Below are 18,231 nucleotides of genomic sequence, written 5' to 3'. Positions count from 1 at the left end.
TGGGATCGAGACATTGACATACCGCCTCAAGATCCGACATCGCATCTTTGCTCCAGACACCGCATCATGAACCTCAAACCATCAGATTTCGCGGCACGGAATCAGATGGACAACCTGTCGCCTGATTGGCACTTCGGAACGCTCCGAGAGGTCATTCAACGAGGCGATTATTGCGTATTCTGCAAACTGATTGCCAACTCAGTCTCGACGGACGCGTTCTCGCGTGAGGTCGAGGTCTTGGGGTGCTGGGTTCCCGACGTGGTTTTCGAGGAGTTTGATCCCCTGACCCAGGCCGTCACCACGATGACGACACTTCGGCTGAGGATCGCGCCCGAGATGGTGGGCTGGGAAGATGCCTTCGACCCATTTGACATCGTCCCGATGGCAGTCAATGGCCAAGACAACATGTTTCAAGGGCGAACGGTGGATGAGAGTTTCATTGACATTGATCTCCTCCGAGCGTGGCTTCAGACCTGCCAGGACAGCCATCATGTCGTGTGCTGGCCCCAAAACCCCGAATCGCACAACCGTCGGTGGCAAGATGCCGATGTTGAACCCTTCATCCGGCTGCTGGATCTTGAAACAAATTGTCTCATCGAAACGTCTACCCCACCGGAGTTTGTGGCCTTGAGTTACGTTTGGGGCACTGTCGAAGTCTTCACGCTTGGGATGGATAACTATCTTAACCTCATGAAGCCTGGCTCACTCACGGAGTATGAAGGAAAGTTTCCGAAGACAATTCAAGACGCCATGAAATTGACAAAACTGTTGGGTTACCGCTACCTCTGGACAGACTCAATTTGCATCATTCAAAGAGGCGACGAAGACGAAAGAGGCGACGATGACGACAAAGCAGTCCAACTTCGACTCATGGATGTCGTCTACAGCAGAGCATCTGTTACGGTCACTGCAGCAAGCGGCACGGATGCAAACGTCAGACTGGCGGGGGTGTGTGGAGTCAGTCGTAGCAAAATCCAGAATACCGCGAGGTACTCGGACGACCTTCTCCTGCTTGCACTGATGCCCGATTTCGAAGATGGTGTCCAACAGATGTACTGGAACTCTCGAGGATGGACATACCAGGAACGTCTTCTTTCGCGGAGGTTGCTCGTCTTCACCAGAGATACAGTCTACTTTCAATGCGGCCAAATGACTTGCACCGAGGACTTCAACATGCTCAAGCCAGGAGTGATTCAGAGTGCTTCACAACAAGACATCATGCTTTCAAGGGGAGAGGAACCCCCGACATTAACACCACGGAGTCAATATCGGCTCGGTATTTCGGAAGAGTATTACTACCGCATGGTGACAGAGTATACCTCAAGACATATGAGTCACGCAGATGACCGAGTCAATGGTTTCGAGGGTATTCTCAACGTTCTTCGCAACGTATACGGCGATGTCTTCATATGGGGGATGTGGACAGGTGACATGCTTCTTCAATCCCTTTTATGGCAGCCTCGCCAGGAACTCAGGCGAGTCTACCGTTGGAACACTACAACACCAGTATACCCAACCTGGGCTTGGGCCGGTTGGACTGGAGCTGTCAGGTTTGACGACCCTGGGGACTGGAACGGATTCCCTTCGTTGGACGAGCCATCGGACAGAGTTCGCCCATCGAGTCTGGGAGCATGTGCTGAGATCAATGAAGACGATACACCCGGATGTCATCTTCGAGTACGCACACGCACTGGAAAATTCAAGCTTACTTTTCACGACAAGAGTGGTGCTCTTAGGCCCCCAGCGTTGCCGGAAGTGGATGGCCCACACCCCGTCCGTTTTGGTATTACAGGTGTGGTTCAGGCCGAAGGTGGAGATCCAGAGCCATGGCTGGGAAGCATCTTGATGCCACAAGACCATCGGCAAAGGCTCTCGGACGAGTACGAATTTGCACTCCTTTCCGATGCTTACTGCTTCTCAAGCGAAGAGCTCTCCACAAGCGCCCCTAGATTCATGAGTCCATGGGAGGTGGTCAACGTCATGCTGATTCACCGACAGGACAAATTGAGTCTGAATGGAGTGCCAGTTGTGGAAAGGGGTGGCGTAGGAAGAATGTTGAAGTCAGCATGGGACAAGCTATCACAAGAATGTGAGGAAATTCTCGTCGCATAAGTAAGCTGAATCGTCCAGAGCGTCCATGCTCAATATCTTCAGACACTAATGCTAGCATGCTAGGAGAGCCTGCCACATAGTCTGAGCGATTTAACGATGACTCCTTGATGTATGATCTGCCTCCATCGCTGTGCCTCCTGAGTTTTTTCCATTGAACTTCTATCGGCCATAGTGCATATTTTCATTGTTGTATCGCTATGTCCTCTTCGATACCGTTATAGGAGACTTCCGAGATGTGAAAAGCACGCACTTCTTCCCCAACTTCGTACAAGACGTACACATAGGCCGACATCCTGGGGCCCACGTCAGGCACCAGGGTGGTAGGAGGGTACCTAGGTCACGTACCATGATCTAGAACCCACGATTGATGTTTGGAAACGATGCAATCTCAGCTCGGGCACCAGCATCCGTCAGATTCTTCTCCATGATGAGCGCAAACTCGTCCAGTTCCCTTCTCAAGGACTCATCCCTGCTGAACGGCGGAGCAGCCACAGAAATACGCACATCTGCCATCCTGGAGGCCATTGCGTTCGGTTGGGTATTCGTGATGGTATACGAGTGTTGTTCCGCCACGGGCTGCAGCTCACTGAGTTGGACGCCGTCGACAGTGAAGCCAAAGATCCAGGCAAAGTGCTTTTCGATGACAGGCCAGCGTTGGCGCATTGTTTTCCTGAGCTGGCGGACCTCAGCGTCGTGTTCGGCATCGTACACCGGGTCCATCTCTCGCATAAAATCCACCACGCGCAAATCAACTCTTTCAAAGACTTGCATAGCCGATCCCAGCCATGTCCAAAAGTCCAGTCGTTTGCGAGTCAACGCGGTGAACTTGATGCAGTTCCAGCAACTCTGGAGGATATCGTGGACGACGAGATGCTCGTCCAATGAAGATTCCCACTTTCTCTGGCAGTATCTATATACCGGCGTTTGACCGCTCGGCGGTTCGTGCTTCAAGATAGGAGGGTTTGGAGGATATGGTATATGTTGGCTTTGGACCATTCTGTCGGTGAAAGTCAGCGGTCTGAAGGTGAGCAGAGATAATGGTGGATGGCGTTTGCAAGTTCTTTCCCGGCAAACCTGAAAATTGAAGTTAAGTGGGCTTTTCATTTAAACATGGACATATGCGCATCAAGGTTGTGGGTTGGCCCGGAATTTAGTATGCAGGTTGCAGAGACCTTTTGCGCCACGGCTGGGGGCGCAGTGTTGCCTTCCAATCAGGGTTCCAGATGTTTGTTCTGCCTTTCTGTAGGCGGAGACGAGTTCTACATATTGATGCAAAGTTACATGGTCAGAAGCAATTATTGTCATTGGGCAAATTCTAATCCGAGATAAAAGACGATAGGCATGAGATCCTCTTCTTTAGTCTTTATGCATCGCAACCTCGGTCTCGCCAGCTAGAGCCTGAAATCAGCCAAGGGGGTACTTCTCGATGGAAGCGCTAATAAATTGCGTAACTCATGTTATTTATTAACTCAATGTGGTCGTGGAAAAGCCTCTGAGCTTCGGGCGTTGGCGGTGTTCCTTATCTACAATCTTACTGGTCAACTTTCAAGGCAGCTCTCCAGCCAGGGCCGCAAAGGTTTGTCGCCTAATGTAGACTTTGCGCCTTAGCTACCGTGCCGCCTTTGATTGATCTGGATCTCGGGACATCTGTCTTTACAGAAGCCAAGGTAGATACGCCGTCTTGTGTGATTGGGTCTGGAATCCATACATTGATTAAGAAGCTTGCTTTTGTTGAGGAGCTGTGTAATGATCAGAGTCGACTTAGCCGGATAGTGTACGGAGTACGAAACTATGTGCGAAATCGGATTTCGGCGTTCTCATCATAGAATCCAAAACATCTCACCAGAGGAAACATTGAGGGGTTGACAATTGAAGGGACTCTGTTGTAAATCTCTTAAGGAACTTTCAAATTTGTGTTCCCTAAGATGAATGTTGCATCATACCTAGTAGTCTCCATACCGTAGCCACTTGGTAAATTCGCAAACCAACCCCCCTGTCTACGGGAGACGGATTGGTCAAATATTTACTAACAGAACTAATTCCCCACAGCTGACCTATCAAAGCCTTGTATACAGGGGTTGAGCGGTTTGCGAATCTAACAAGTGGCTACGGTACTATCGTAGGATTCTGCTACACAGTTAGTAATTGGGAGTTATCGGGTTCAGTGGAGATGATAAACATTAGTCAACTGCATGGGAAGGGCTTCAAGTCACCCTGTAAGCATCCATTGTATAAGAACTCCTGGGAGATCCATTTTAAAAAAGCTCCACACTATCATGCTTAAAGATGCCTTTCAACTAGATTAAGCACCCGGGAATCAATTTGCAGAGGGTATTGTCTTGCGAAATGAGGCCGCCGTATACGGTACAATGGAAAACAGCGAGAAATGGAAAGTCCAAAAGGAGAGAAAGGTGTGAAAACCCCTGGTCGGGATCATTACCACTTGACAAGACACCCGCGTATTCGGTTTCGTAAGCATATTGTATACGAAGGCACTGAGCTTCAACCTTTTGGTCAATACCGATTATAATTCTTCATTTCTTGACCAAATCACTAGACGCCTCGTCTAGTTCATCGCAATTGGCATGCTTTTGAGGCCTTCTCCCTTATACTATACTTCAATCTCTCACTGACATTCACGACACAAAATGCGTAGTAGAGCGAGATAATGCGGAGTAACATACAGACCCCATAACGCTATGCATAACACCAATCTCGTTGAATTTACTTTGGCCTCCGCGTAAACGCGGATTCGTATTCGGTGAAGACATCTTCGTGGAACCCCATTTCCGCAGCTTTAGCACTTCGAAACCCTACATATGCTTTTATTTCATCGGTTTCTCCCTTTTCTGCCATTTTTACTAAAATATTTCTCACTAAATATCGCTATCCTTAATACAAGTGTTTAGTGAAAAAGCGTTCTGTCCATTCACTGCTTCTTTAGCTGCCACTCTTTCAAACCAAAAATGAGGTTCTCGACTCTTTTCTTAAGTTTCACCGTGGCTTTATGTCATGTCAAGTCATCAAAAGGCTCCCCAAAATCTCCGCAGGTTGATCTGGGCTATGCCCGTTACATCGGTCTTGGTAACACCACATCAGGGTATGGCTATTTTCCCCAGCTCTCTAAATAGACGTGGCTGAAGTGCTTCAAGTATCAACTCTTTTTTCGGCATCCGGTATGTATTGCCGCCTACAGGAGAGCAACGCTGGCGCAAGCCTGAGCCTGTCGATTCCAAGCCTTGGCCTGCACAAAAGCCCATTATCGATGCCACCGTATCCGGGCCTCGGTGCATCGCTATTGATAACTCCCCTTGGATTTCTGGATCAACTGCACCCAACAACACTGCGTCGTACGAGTCGGAAGATTGTCTTCTGTTGAACGTTCTGGTTCCTTCACAGCCTGCTTCCACCAGACTACCTGTTCTTGTGAATATTCATGGCGGAGGTGAGATTTCTCCCAATCGTAGTGTTATTAAATTACTATATTGAAATTGAACTGACGAAACCATAGGATATGTTGCAGGTGTACCTGTCGAAGGGGATGCTTTCGTCCATCAGGCTCAAGGGCAGATTATATTTGTTGCTATCCAGTATCGCCTAGGCGTTTTCGGCTTCCTTGCTGGAGACGAAATCCAGGCTTCAGGTGTTGCAAACGCTGGCCTCCTTGACCAGCGCGAAGCTCTCAACTGGATTCAACGCAACATCCACTATTTTGGTGGTGACCCAGACAAGGTCACGATCATGGGTGGTAGTGCTGGCGGCGGCTCTGTCAGCATGCAAATGTTGCTGCACGGTGGCCGACAGGCTCCCCCATTTCGTGCGGCTATCCCCGAGTATGCTTGGTGGTCTCCAATGTACAACCGCACTTGGGTGAGCAAGCAGTATCAGCGGGTCCTCGAATCCAGCTCCTGTGCCAGCCTCAGCTGTCTCCATGGACTCTCAGCGGCGGCTCTGAACAACGCAGCTTGGCGAGCTTGGAAGACTGCTCTCAATGAAGCGGAGACAGTTTATGGCCTGTTTTACTACGGCCCGACAATTGACAACGACGCTGTAATGGACTTGCCAGCTCGACAGTTCAAGGCAGGGAATTTTACCAAGGTACCTGTGCTTGTCGACCGCGACATGTGTGAGGGACCGTACTTCACTTCTGTCAGTCTATCGACACACGAACAGCTTTTTGCTGATCTCAAGGCCATGTGGCAAGCTATTCCTCACTCAGTCATTGAAAAGGTTGTAGACCTGTATCCCACAAGTGTGTACAATGGATCCCTGATCAAATCAGCTGGCTGGTTCAAGGCTTTGACAGGGGGCTTCGATGTCTCCGCGCCTTATGTTCAGAGACAAGCTATATTTGGGGCCTCAGTGGTCGACTGTCCGTCAACCACAATCGTTCAAGCTTCCATAGACGCTGGACAGAAAGCCTTCAAAATGGTATTTGAGGCTGGCACGCAACTCCATGGGGCCACGGCATCATACTTGTGGTCCAAGGACATTAGCTGTGAGTTCTCTCCTTCCTGATAGTCCTGCGCGCACTACTAATACCATCTGACACAGTTGATGGAGCTTCTACTCTTGGCACTACGTCGTTTGGCGGAATTGCTACACTCGCTTATGCTTTGCGAGAATACGTTGCAGCATTCACCATCAATCTTGATCCCAATCCCGCAAACCTCTCAACCAGTGTAGCTTACTGGCCAGAATTCACTAATCAGGGTCGACAAATTCTACATATGCAGGATGACCAAACTAGGGTAGCCTATGACTTTGACTCTAACGAGCAATGCAGCATACTTAGCTCGTTGAGCACGATTTGAGGCAATTTATTTGGTAACTTCCGCATGATGGGAACCTGGCTGGAGAATCAAGCTTGTATAATCTGTTTTTTATCGCCTTGGAGGTATTTTAAGAAGTAATCAAGATTTTGAAGAAGTAATCAAGATTGACATTCAACTATGTACAGAGAATCTAAACCCGAGATGTTTTTGCCAAATTTCCTCCGTAGCAGATAGAAAAACCGACCAAAAGAAAACTAATCTGCGACCTATCCAGAAGCGTCTTACCATCCGTTTGATGAGGACTTCGAAATGGTGTTCAGTTGTCGTAGAAATCCCAGGGGTCGGGACCACCAAAATTCTCGACATCGCGGCGCCAGGGGCCCTTCTTCGGGCCCTTCTTGTAGCCTCCACCATATCCCCCGCCATATCCTCCTCCATGGCCATAGCCACCACCACCATATCCTCCTCCGTGACCGTAGCCGCCGCCGCCGTAACCACCTCCCTTACCTCCATAACCGCCGCCGCCGTAACCGCCTCCCTTGCCCCCATAGCCACCTCCATAGCCACCACCCTTCCCGTAACCGCCACCCTTGTTACCATATCCTCCTTCTCCTCCCTCCTGGCCATAATCTCCCTCATCTCCACGCTTGCCGAGATCTTTTCCGTTCTGCTGATCGTCCTTATTGTCGTTCTTCTGCTGGCCGTGTCCCTTGCCACGACCACCATACCCGTTGTCTCCATATCCACCGTTGTATCCACCTTGGCCTCCATGCCCGTTGCCGTAGGAGTTGTAGTCATCGTCATCGCCATATCCGCCGTATCCGTTGCAATCTTTGTCTCTGCCTCCTCTGCCACCTCTCCTGCAGTTACGATATCCATCTCGATCGCGATCATTCTTGTTATCGTTTTTCTTGTTGTCGCGTGCCTCCAAATCGTCGTTCATGCTAGCTTCGTTGCGTGCGACGACAGCATCACTGAGAGTCTTCTATTCGTCAGTACTGGTGAACCTTTTTCTAGACGAGTAGAAACCTACAGAGAACACGTCTCCATTGGGCTGGTGATGAGAAAAGAGGTCAGCGAATAATGTTCACCAAGGAATGGAATATAGAGACAAATAATCAGATTGTTCACTTACAGCTGCTTCGGGGGCACGCTAATCGCCTGGTTGTCAGCAAAGAAGATCTCCAGAGCCGTAAGCCGAATTGGTTTGCTCACCTCCGTAAGTTCAGCTGCATCAATAGGCTCAGGCTCAGCAACTGGAGCAGCGATAGCGGCGATGGCATAGACGGCCATGCCAACGGTGGCAGCCTGACGGAAAGACGGGATATGCATAGTGAGGAGGTGAAAAGAATAAGCAAAATTTGAAATGTGTTGACGGAGAGATGCACTGCTCAATCGAATCCAAGACGATGCTGGATGAGATGAAGAAGAAGAGGATGGTGGATTGGGCGGATCTTCGCAGAGTACTTATACTTGAAACTTTTCACACGTAGATGATCATGATTGTATAGCTGAAGGTACTCTTACTGTCCGTATCCGCGTTGGCCGCTGAATATTCACCCAACCCCTCTGAGTTGAGGTTTGACTAATTGCTTACATCCACAGCCCCAAAGTCTCGATCATCATTCATCAATATCCATGAACACAAGTCAGGTTGGAATTCTAGATTCCACGCCAGGGTTGGCTAGGTTCAGGGTACCGTCCACAACAAGCGATGATCTTTGAAGTTTAAATCATGCATGGCGAAGCAATCGATGATCCGAAAAAAGAGGATGTGTGTTTGCATAGCCAAGCAGAGCCGCCTGAAGTTTAGGTCATCCGATCTATTCCCCCTAAATCCCTCTGTGTATGGACTGCATGTTCTTGACAGATGACAGATGTAGGAATGAGACACCCGAGGATTCATGTTTGATAAGGATGAACATCACAACTGAACTGGTCAGATAATCCTTAGGATGCACGTACTGAAGATGTTCCCTGACGTGAATACTGTATGGAAACACTGGCAATGATGACTTGCCCAAGTGATCGAAGGATTTTGAGATTATGCATATTCTCAACGTTTGAGCGATTGTAAGTTTCAAACTGTCAAAACAGAAAGAAAGAAAGAAACAACCTGGAAAGATCGCCTGATTTACCCCTCCTTTGGTCTTCATATTCTCTCTGAAATTGGCTTTTGATAATAACCCTTCGTAGCTGGCTTGGCGCAATCGGATCATTTGGAGCTCATTTTCGTAATAGGCCGATACCATTCCACAATTGCTGTACATTTAGGTGTGATTTGACGACTTATGCGATCTTCATCATCGCATGGGGAAGGATTTCCCGGTCAAGGTCATCGGCCATGTACTGGAAAGCAAGCTGGTTCACGAACACGACTGTCGTTCTTGGCCGAAATGCTTGGACCAATTCTATTCTTAGCTTACACATCTCCCGGTCGATCACTAGAGTAAACTTTCCGAAGTCAGGGGACAGGCATCCAACAACCACAAGCATGGATTACTAAGTGAAAGCAGGCGGCATCTTCGGGAAATCATTCTTTTGTAGGGGAAATTGGGCTTTGAGGAATCCTGAAGGATCTTTCTCCGGTTGTTTCAGATTTCAACAGAGCTCAACGTGGCGGATGCGTTCTGGCGGGAATGGGATAGAGTTGACTCGTGAATCCGAGAACTACTGCACGACTTCTCAACTCTGATGTACGATGGGTCATGGAAGTGCTGATACTTCTGCGCAAAGGCTGGCATTATGAGCTTACCAGTAGAACAATGAGTCACTGGCTAGGCGGCATCCTCGGTGAATACCGGTCACGAGCAGAGCCACCATGTATGTCATGTAGAGAAGGCCGAAAAGCATTGTGCCGAATCGGCGGCGCATGCATATGTTGCAGAAAGCGAAAGCGACATCAAGCCGTCATCAAATGTACGCATCAGTCATGCTTCCAGAGCGGTCGATTGAATGTTGGATGCTTGGCGTGCGTCCTCTGCACTCCAAGATCAGTAGCATTGTGGCAGAAGAAAAGTAGGTTCAAGCCATCGATGGAAAGACTTTGCCCCATGATGTTGGGGTGGATTTGGCGAGGCCAGCTGAGTGTCGCATGCGTCTTTAGTCAAAGGCATTCGCGGGGACGACGTCGAGAGATAACGTCTTGCTAGACGCGAATGCTCCTAAGGCGTTCATGCAGTATGAAGGCTCACCGAGCTATTTGTTCCGCCGTCACAACTATCTTACTACGCTGACTGTCCATGGATGAGCAAGCAACACCAGGGCCCTAACTAGCTGAATGAGAAAATCGCTGTGAGGCACAGACCATTCAAAATCAGAATAGTCAATACATTGCGCTTGTCACTTTCGCTACATGTAGTGTCATGTTCGTATTTGATTTGAGTTCATCTGATGAGGTTGATTACACATCGTACAAAAACATCAACATCAGCCTCCTAATATTAGGTAATGATAGATAAAGGCGCAGTCAGGTTGAGCCACAAACCGACAACTTCTTCATTTGAAAACTCACCTCAGAATGCTGTTGTTTGGCGGAGACTCAAAGCCCCGGAGTAAGCTGCATGAACACAGGGCTCAAATTGAGACATACTTGAGTGAGGCTCATGAAAGTATTGAGCTTCAGAATTATGCGAATGTCTGGCTCCCCTTGAGAAACCTGTGCGGAAATCCCACGACTCTCTCGTGTGCATAAATTTGACTCTGCTCATCCACTTCGGCTACAGTATCTGATGACTCATTCACGCAGCACCGAAGTTCTAATTGAGCCTATCGCACATAAGCTTCATGATCCATGCACGTGTGTTCTAGACTAGTAGTTGTAGGGTGCGCTCATTTGCCGATGTCGGATTCACCTCCTCGAAATTGCCGACCGGCACCCGGCATCATCTGCAGCTCAAGCTTTGCCAAGCCATTGACATTTCTTACGAAATAATGAATGAAAAGGTGTCTCAATCTTGTGTCCTCACTTGTATCTCAGTCCTTGTTGTGGGACTTTAATTGTGTCTGCCGCGGCTGTGGTGAATGCGTACTTCCCCTCCCCTCCTGTCAGCTGGATAGCCCCCCATTGAACTGGTAGAAGATATCCGCTTGCACGATCCTCTTCCAACACATGGCATGCTGCGCTGATTGCGAGACTGTTTGTCGAAACCATTCGCATCGTTCCGTCATAACGACGAAAACCGATGGCCACGATGAAAACAATGATCACGAGCCCGGCCAACATCGCTGCAGTCCGTGTTAGACCATGAAGATTTGCAACAGAAACCCTTAGCTCACCAATAAAAACTGCGATTGGACTGTAGCCGCAGGTGGAGAAAGAGTTGGTCTCATCGTCACTACCATCCGCCGAGATAGCCCTTATTCGTGCTAAAAATAGACTCTGCGAAATCAACCAGTGCATCACCCCTGAGCTAGCGTAGAGAGGTATGCCATATCTCAAGGGAAGGGAGACGAAAAAGCTGGACCTTTGTATCCCAACTGGTTCAGAGACACGCAGTGGCTTTCTGAATTCGGGATTGTACATCCGGCTAAACTCTCTCTGTACGAGAAACGTGCTCAGCATGGTATTGTACATGATGTATACGATGGAAAGCACCAGCTGAGGAAGGTTGGCCAAGAGAACATTGGTTATCAACCCTACAGTGTCTCTTTGAGGAAGATTGAGGACGAGATAGGTGTAAGGTGTGAGAGCTCCGAATCCAAGATCCCAAAGTTCAGGAATGCTGACCCCAAACCTCCTGTGTCGAAGACTGACGAAAGACATACAGAGGAGAATGGCAGCAGTGACGATGACCAACAGGCACCTGTGTATGAATCTTAGTGTTATTGAAAACAGGGCAATTTTCGTGGAGGTGAATCTCACATGCAAAGAAGGATCACCCAGCGCTTGAGACTGGCAGCAGACCTCCACTGTTTGGCCGTCGGAGAGAACTCTTTCGGCTCGCGATTGGTAGTCTCTTTCAGAATAACTGGGGTTTGCTTGACGAGACGATCCTTCCATTTCCTGGTCGTCAGGAAATCATTTTTTGTGGAAAGACCGAGGTCTTTCGTTTGTTCGCATGGGTCCCTCATGAAAGATGCAATTGCATCGCCAAGTGTGTACAGGACTTCCTTCGCCTTCCTATATTGCTTCTGATCTTGCCACTTCCTCAAGTACCAAATGCATATCATGATAAAAGCTTTAATGAAAATCATTATGCAGATGGTGAACAGAATAGGAGGCGAGTACTCAAAGCGGCATTTCGTGTGCAACTCGTTAGGAGGTTGAACCAGGCATCGGGCGACCTCGTAGTGCTTTGGTCCGAGATACCAAACGGTGACAGGTTTTGGGGGCGACTGAGCAATGAAACGGCCAGTGCCATTCCCTAGAGCCCACATGTTCTTTCCCCAATCGTCGGAACGGGGAACAATTGAGACATATATTAGGAGGCTATCGTCAGGCGGTGTTTGTACCGACTGGTTTTTAACCAGCACCAAGACGTTGCCTTGAGGGTGCCAGTAGTCGTCGTAGAGGGCAAAGCAGTCTGATACATTCATCTCTTGGTTTGACGACGCGTTTTGCTGCATCCCACGGATGATCTGTTCATAATCGAGATTAGTTGGGTTGACTCTCGTGTCATTCCATCCCCAATCGCCTGCACGATTAGCCTCTGCTGTAGTGAGACTCCAGGTACTGTTGGCTAGGAACGAATCTTTGATAACAGCAACGGTGTAGTTGTGTGAGGATAAAGATTGGAAAACAGCCGAGTTATATCTGATCGCATGTCAGCCAGCAGTGACTCAGTTGCTAAACGCACAATCCCACGTGTACTCACATCAGATGCACTGGGATGGAACTCAATGCCAGAAGAGCCCATGACGCCCGTCTCCAATTGCTGAGGTATCGAAGATTCCGCAGACTAGAAATTCCAATATCCAACCATTTCTTTGCGGCGTGTGCAGCATCTACATTTGCGCGGGTGGGTGCTGCTTGCAACTGCATGCAGTAATTGGAGGCAGACAGCATGCCTGTACCGAGAAGGTTGATCAATAGGTGGAGCCATTGATCCAGCTTCTTGACGTTCGAACAATCACCCTGGTATATCAACCCTACTCCATTTGAGCTCCCATAGCTAGCGACGGCGAATATGGTCAAACCAAAATTAGTCATGAGGATAAGACCGATGATTCCAATCTGCACCATCAGCGCCCGGCTTCTTCTCGAAAGCCAGATGCGCCAATTATTCTTTTCGTCGTTGTCGATCTGGGGAAACCACCCGGAAAGTGTTTGTCTGTCAGCGAATCGTTGCACCCTGAAACTCGAGGCCCTCTGAGAATTTGAATCCTCTTTGGGCTGCGTCGTTCTGTCTTGAGTATGGGCGGGAGACGCTGTTCGAATTGCTGTTGCGTCTTCGTGGTCATGAGTTGCCAATTCCTCGTTCACATTCTCGATGACAGCCTCACTAGGCTCGGGCTGGCCCGCTGGGCCGGTTCTGGAGGTGGTAAGCCGTTGTAGTTAGGGCGTGAACGCCTACTTGCTCACTGGTCAACTTCTCGCGATGGATCCATGCTTAGGACTCATGTTCAACGCCACGCGAACACCCTCGACATACAAGCCTTGAGGTTTCTTTGGCTTCCCATCCTCCGTTAGTCTTGTAATGTGAGATGTTTCTTCACTGTTGATGGGCGAGGCTCCAAGGAAATATGACAACGAAGTGCAGACCACCCTGCAGCCCCCTCAGCTGATGCACCTCGAAGCAGGGATACACCCCTTGGTCTGGATATGACGAGGGCTCGGCTGCATGTTCCACTTCATTGGCTACAGACAGGCGCTTGTTTCTATGTTGACGCTACTTCAGGCCGTGGTCATGGGTAGATCCGAGATAAGCGTTCGGCCTACGAGCCTGACGTGGATTGGACGCAGTCGTAGCATCACTGCAGCCTGATTAAAATGTCCCCTCTCCCTCCCTCCGACGGTTTGTACGATGGCGTGCGAAGATAATCACTCGTGCCGAACTTCCGAAGCCTGATCCATATGCACAAAAATTGGAACAAACTAGCCCTTCGCTACCTTGACCTACATTTGTTTAGGTGGTGTACCTGAAGCCTTTTTGTAAAGCGCGCGCCGCACTGAGACTGACTCCCTCCACACGCGCACTTTTCTCGAGCTTAGCCAATTCCTTCTGCGTCAATTGGACGTCGTCGTTCTCCGAGCTAGCTAACCGATTGTTCTCTCGAATGAGAATGAACCGCAACAGTGTCATCAGCGCCGCAGCCGATGCGATGAGTCCAACACAAATTCCGATACCGGTGAAGAAGTACGGTGACTCCTTATCAAGGTACGTGTATGGGGTCCAGATGGAAACGGAATTACCGAGAGAATTGATGAGAGCGTACGCCGCGGCACGTTTGGCGGGTGGCCGAGAGACGACCCCAGCAATCCAACTGAACAAGGTACCGTTGATATTCATGAGAAACATCATGAAAAAGAACGTCATGTACTTCGGCCCAAAAATGTCGGTGGTCATGAAGACCACAAAGCCAATGATTGAGATCACTGCTGGATACAAGCAGAACCAGTATCGGGTAGTGAAACGGTCGCTTACAATGCCGTGGATGTAACTCCAGATGGTGATGAAGATGTGAGGTGGCGCCACGAGCAAAAGTGATATGTAATGGCTGTAGCCCAAAGTCCTTGTCAGGGTGGGAAAATAGTATCCAAACCCTTGCGCCCCGGTAAGACCCATATAGATGAAGGCGAAAATCCAGACTTTGGGATCGGCGATGCAGAGTTTAAGGCCCTTCAGTTGTGACGACACGCCTTCTTCGTCGGTATCAGCTTCCGCTGCCTCCAGAGCAAGTCTTCTGTTCGCTGCGAAAATTGTTTAGAACTGTGCGACCCATGCGGGCGGAGCACACTCACCGACGTGTTGCATTTCTGGAGTGAGAGCTCGCCACGTCTGGGGGAAGTCGGGTAGGAAAATACACACAACAATACCAGCGACAACAGTTACTGTGGGATGTTAGCTGCTATCGCAGACTCCGATACAAGGGATACACACTTGAGCCCTCAAGGATGTAGAGCCAGCGCCACGCAGAAAGACCTCGGACCCCTGCAAGTCCTTCCAAGATGCCGGCTGCGATCAAGTTGCCAAAGGCGCCAGCGATGAGAGCCCCTGAGTAGAAAATACTCATCCGTAGATTCATCTCTTTCTTAGTGTACCATTTCTTCCCGTTTGATCAGTTTGGATACGACAACGAATTCACGAACACGATCTAGCTTACCGATAGATAGAACAAGACCCCGGGAAAGAACGGTGCCTCTTGATACGTGAACATTAGCTTTGATCCACTACTCAGACGATCGGTTACAAAGCATACCAACAAATCCGAGAATAAATCGGCAAATCACAATTCCTGCGAAGCTCTGCACCAAAGCAGTAAAAGCGGATACCATTCCCCAAGCTATGGTAAAGAACCCAAGATAAAGAGATGGCCGACCGAACCAATTAAGCAGAAGATTGGAAGGAATCTGGCCCAAGATATACCCAACGAAAAGGATGGAAAGTCCCGTTTGGTATTGTGTTAGGCCAAGATTCAAATCATCTTCTAGACCAGCGAGACGTGCGGATGCGTAGTTGTTTCTATCGAATATGAAAATTTGAGTATTAGTACTGTCTCAGAGTGATAATGAGGTAGAGTCTTTTTACCTATCTATCCAGTTCAACAGGTACACTGTCAATATTAGGGGCATAATCAGCCAGTCAATTCTCTTCACAAGACGTTTCTCAATAGCCTTCTCAGCATCTGTGAGCTCAACCACACGAGAAGAATCGATTGGCTTTTCTCCAAGAAGATCATGATCGTTGACAAGATCTTTGCTGGATTTGATGTCTGTCATGATGAGAATCTCGATTCTTGGACGTCGAGAGAAGTTTTTCTTTTCACCATGAAATTTCTGTGTCGAATCCACGTTGCCATTATATACGTCTTGTCTCTCTACAAATGATGAGATATCCGGCAAGATAATATGCCGTGGGGAGAAGCCCAACTCCACGTCACCTCCGCACCCCGCACCATCCACATGGCGCGCTTCAGACTTGGCAGAATGCAATCCAAAGTAGCACGAGAAGGTCGTTTGTTTAGCATCATTCGTGCGCTTCAATTAATGCAGTAAGCTAGCACGAATCTGCCCCGCGTTTTCCGCGAGCTTGTGGAACCTTTTCCGTAGACCTTGGCAGCCCGGACAAACTCTGGAACCAAGAAGCACCTTCCATAGTTATATAAATAGACATAAATATTGATTGATATTGAGGGCTATCGAGCTCATGTAAAAAAGATTTTATGCTCATACCGGTCCACATTCGCAACCTTGGAAGCCGGTGATCCCATGAAATCCATGAGCAATGCCATCCGTGGAAACCGAGTCGCGCAGAACTCGTAGTGTCAGAACAGTTTCACAGACACAGTTCGCTTCTTTTTGCTTCTATTTTTGTTAAAGGAAATGTCACGAGAAATCCATGGCTTCGCGGCTGAGGTTGGCAGATGTCAGCAACGTGGAATACTTGTGAATTTGCGACTAGCTCATGTCTAATCCAAATAAGCTCGGCCACCCCGCCGTCACCGTTGCATCCAGCTCAACTCCACTCTGGACCATCCAGCGCCACAACTTAAATCCAATGAACAATGGCGATCTTGGGCCATGGTAGCCATAAAGGTAAAATATTGGCCGTAAATATCCCAATTTCTTCCACATATAACATTGAAGCCATCCCGCGAGGGATTCTGTGTCTCCTCTGCACCTAACCTCAGCTGTCTGACAACCGCCCAGTCCACCGCCAATCACCTTTCTTTTGTGAGTTGCCCGGACCCAATTACCATAGTCTTAGCCAAGACTTTGGCGAGTTCGTGATCCTTGACTGCCTAAATTGGGGGCAGTGCACCAACTAACGCTTCGATAATTAGCGCTGCAAGAAGCCGTGCTTTGCATACGAAAATCACGTGTGGGTTCCCAAAGCGCGACTCAGCATCCTTACCTTCGCCCCCCGAAGCTGCCGTCTCACCTCATCCTCACTCACGACGCCAGCCTCACTCGATCATCATGATTCCCCGGGTCGTCTTCTTCTTCCGATTTCTTGTCACGTTGGTCGCCGTCATCACTGCACTTGATGTGCCAGAAAATGTCAAAGACTTCTACGATCATGTCCGCGGTAAAGGCAAATGCGGCAACGTCTTGAAGGGTGGCTTCAACAGCATGGATGGCGACAGCGGCGACTTCGGATACTGTGGTGATTACTTGGAAAAGTACAACATCATCTACATTCAGGGCAAAAAGGGCCAGCTCACCAATATGGACATCGACTGTGATGGCGCCCAGACTTCAGGCGACGGCCGCTGTGCCAGCTCTACGGATACCCAATCACAGACAACTTTCAAGTCGAGGTTGAGCTCTTGGGGTAACGGCGACCTCAACTCTTACATTCACCCGTACGTTGTCTTTGGCAACGAGGGCTCGAAGCCCAACTGGCCAAACTTGGATCCCAAGGAGTATGGCGTCGAACCTCTCAGTGTGATGGCTATTGTGTGCAACAACCAACTGGTTAGTAGTTGCCTTGATCTCATCTGAGCTCTGATTGTACTGACTGAGTCTTAGTTTTACGGCGTCTGGGGCGATACCAACGGCGACGACGGCGATCAGCCTATGGTTGGAGAGGCATCCATTGCCCTGGCGACTTCATGTTTCGGAAACGGCGTCAACGGCAACCAAGGTCACGATAAGAACGACGTCCTTTACATTGCATTCACCGGCCAAGATGCCGCTCCTGGTGCAAACGGCGCCAATTGGTCCGCGTCGACTTCCGCCGAGTTCTCCAGCAGCATTAATCAACTTGGTAACAAGTTGGTCGAGCGCGTAGGTAGTGGTACTAATCTCAACGCCCGCGCGAACAAGGCGGTGCTGTTCTCGGCTTACTTATTGGGGCTTTTCTGGATCATCTCCTGATTCAGACGTAGCCAGTTCTGGCGTTTGGGCCTGTTTCTCCTTGTGTTTTTCTTTTCCGTCTTTCATCCTGTTTCTACATGTTAAACTGGCGTTCAAGCCTGTCCAGGAGTTATGTTTTGGGAGTTTCCGTTCCCCCATCCCTAACCATCATCCTACGCATCCTTCTTCCACACCTGCATAGCATCGTCCCTCCGCACAAATTCCGGTTCTGAGTTCTGTTCACTGATCAGATTATGACATGCTCACTTCATCTATGTACTCATCATTCTGTGTTACTACTTTGCTGCTATTTTGGGATACATCGCACGCGGAATAGATTATGGAGGAACACCGATAAGGCCTGGCAAGAAGGATAGAATGCGA

General features: G+C 49.0%; 7 protein-coding genes across 7 annotated transcripts; 3 read left to right on the top strand and 4 right to left on the bottom strand.

Moving 5' to 3' along the window:
- Positions 1–66: 66 nt before the first annotated feature.
- CGGC5_v002038 (uncharacterized protein) lies at positions 67–2,197 on the top strand (the record flags this gene model as incomplete). The annotated part of the gene is made up of 3 exons (XM_066150913.1): positions 67–2,043; positions 2,087–2,112; positions 2,176–2,197. 3 exons carry the CDS (start codon positions 67–69, stop codon positions 2,195–2,197), a joined length of 2,025 nt encoding a protein of 674 aa, XP_066009817.1.
- Positions 2,198–2,463: 266 nt separating this feature from the next.
- On the bottom strand, positions 2,464–3,108 carry CGGC5_v002037 (uncharacterized protein; the record flags this gene model as incomplete). Its single annotated transcript, XM_032029076.1, has 1 exon — positions 2,464–3,108. One exon carries the CDS (start codon positions 3,106–3,108, stop codon positions 2,464–2,466), a length of 645 nt encoding a protein of 214 aa, XP_031891409.1.
- A 1,970-nt stretch (positions 3,109–5,078) lies between these two features.
- On the top strand, positions 5,079–6,926 carry LIP1-4 (Lipase 1; the record flags this gene model as incomplete). The annotated part of the gene is made up of 4 exons (XM_032029075.1): positions 5,079–5,212; positions 5,265–5,557; positions 5,624–6,610; positions 6,667–6,926. 4 exons carry the CDS (start codon positions 5,079–5,081, stop codon positions 6,924–6,926), a joined length of 1,674 nt encoding a protein of 557 aa, XP_031891408.1.
- Positions 6,927–7,203: 277 nt separating this feature from the next.
- On the bottom strand, positions 7,204–8,219 carry CGGC5_v002035 (uncharacterized protein; the record flags this gene model as incomplete). Its single annotated transcript, XM_066150912.1, has 3 exons — positions 7,204–7,869; positions 8,023–8,040; positions 8,103–8,219. 3 exons carry the CDS (start codon positions 8,217–8,219, stop codon positions 7,204–7,206), a joined length of 801 nt encoding a protein of 266 aa, XP_066009816.1.
- Positions 8,220–10,851: 2,632 nt separating this feature from the next.
- CGGC5_v002034 (uncharacterized protein) lies at positions 10,852–13,436 on the bottom strand (the record flags this gene model as incomplete). The annotated part of the gene is made up of 5 exons (XM_032029073.1): positions 10,852–11,114; positions 11,166–11,692; positions 11,752–12,642; positions 12,704–13,360; positions 13,411–13,436. 5 exons carry the CDS (start codon positions 13,434–13,436, stop codon positions 10,852–10,854), a joined length of 2,364 nt encoding a protein of 787 aa, XP_031891406.1.
- A 518-nt stretch (positions 13,437–13,954) lies between these two features.
- Positions 13,955–15,074, bottom strand: CGGC5_v002033 (putative transporter; the record flags this gene model as incomplete). The annotated part of the gene is made up of 3 exons (XM_032029071.2): positions 13,955–14,739; positions 14,791–14,880; positions 14,930–15,074. The coding sequence occupies 3 exons, from the start codon at positions 15,072–15,074 to the stop codon at positions 13,955–13,957; spliced, it is 1,020 nt and encodes a 339-aa protein (XP_031891149.2).
- Positions 15,075–16,968: 1,894 nt separating this feature from the next.
- Positions 16,969–17,868, top strand: csn (Endo-chitosanase; the record flags this gene model as incomplete). Its single annotated transcript, XM_032029070.1, has 2 exons — positions 16,969–17,466; positions 17,521–17,868. The coding sequence occupies 2 exons, from the start codon at positions 16,969–16,971 to the stop codon at positions 17,866–17,868; spliced, it is 846 nt and encodes a 281-aa protein (XP_031891150.1).
- Between the last annotated feature and the right edge of the window lie 363 nt (positions 17,869–18,231).

Source organism: Colletotrichum fructicola (assembly GCF_000319635.2).
Source record: "Colletotrichum fructicola Nara gc5 chromosome Unknown KSG_Nara_v1_contig01, whole genome shotgun sequence".
Taxonomy (NCBI): domain Eukaryota; kingdom Fungi; phylum Ascomycota; class Sordariomycetes; order Glomerellales; family Glomerellaceae; genus Colletotrichum; species Colletotrichum fructicola.
Note: the sequence above shows the minus strand (reverse complement) of the source record. Positions and strands in the feature narration are given on the sequence as shown.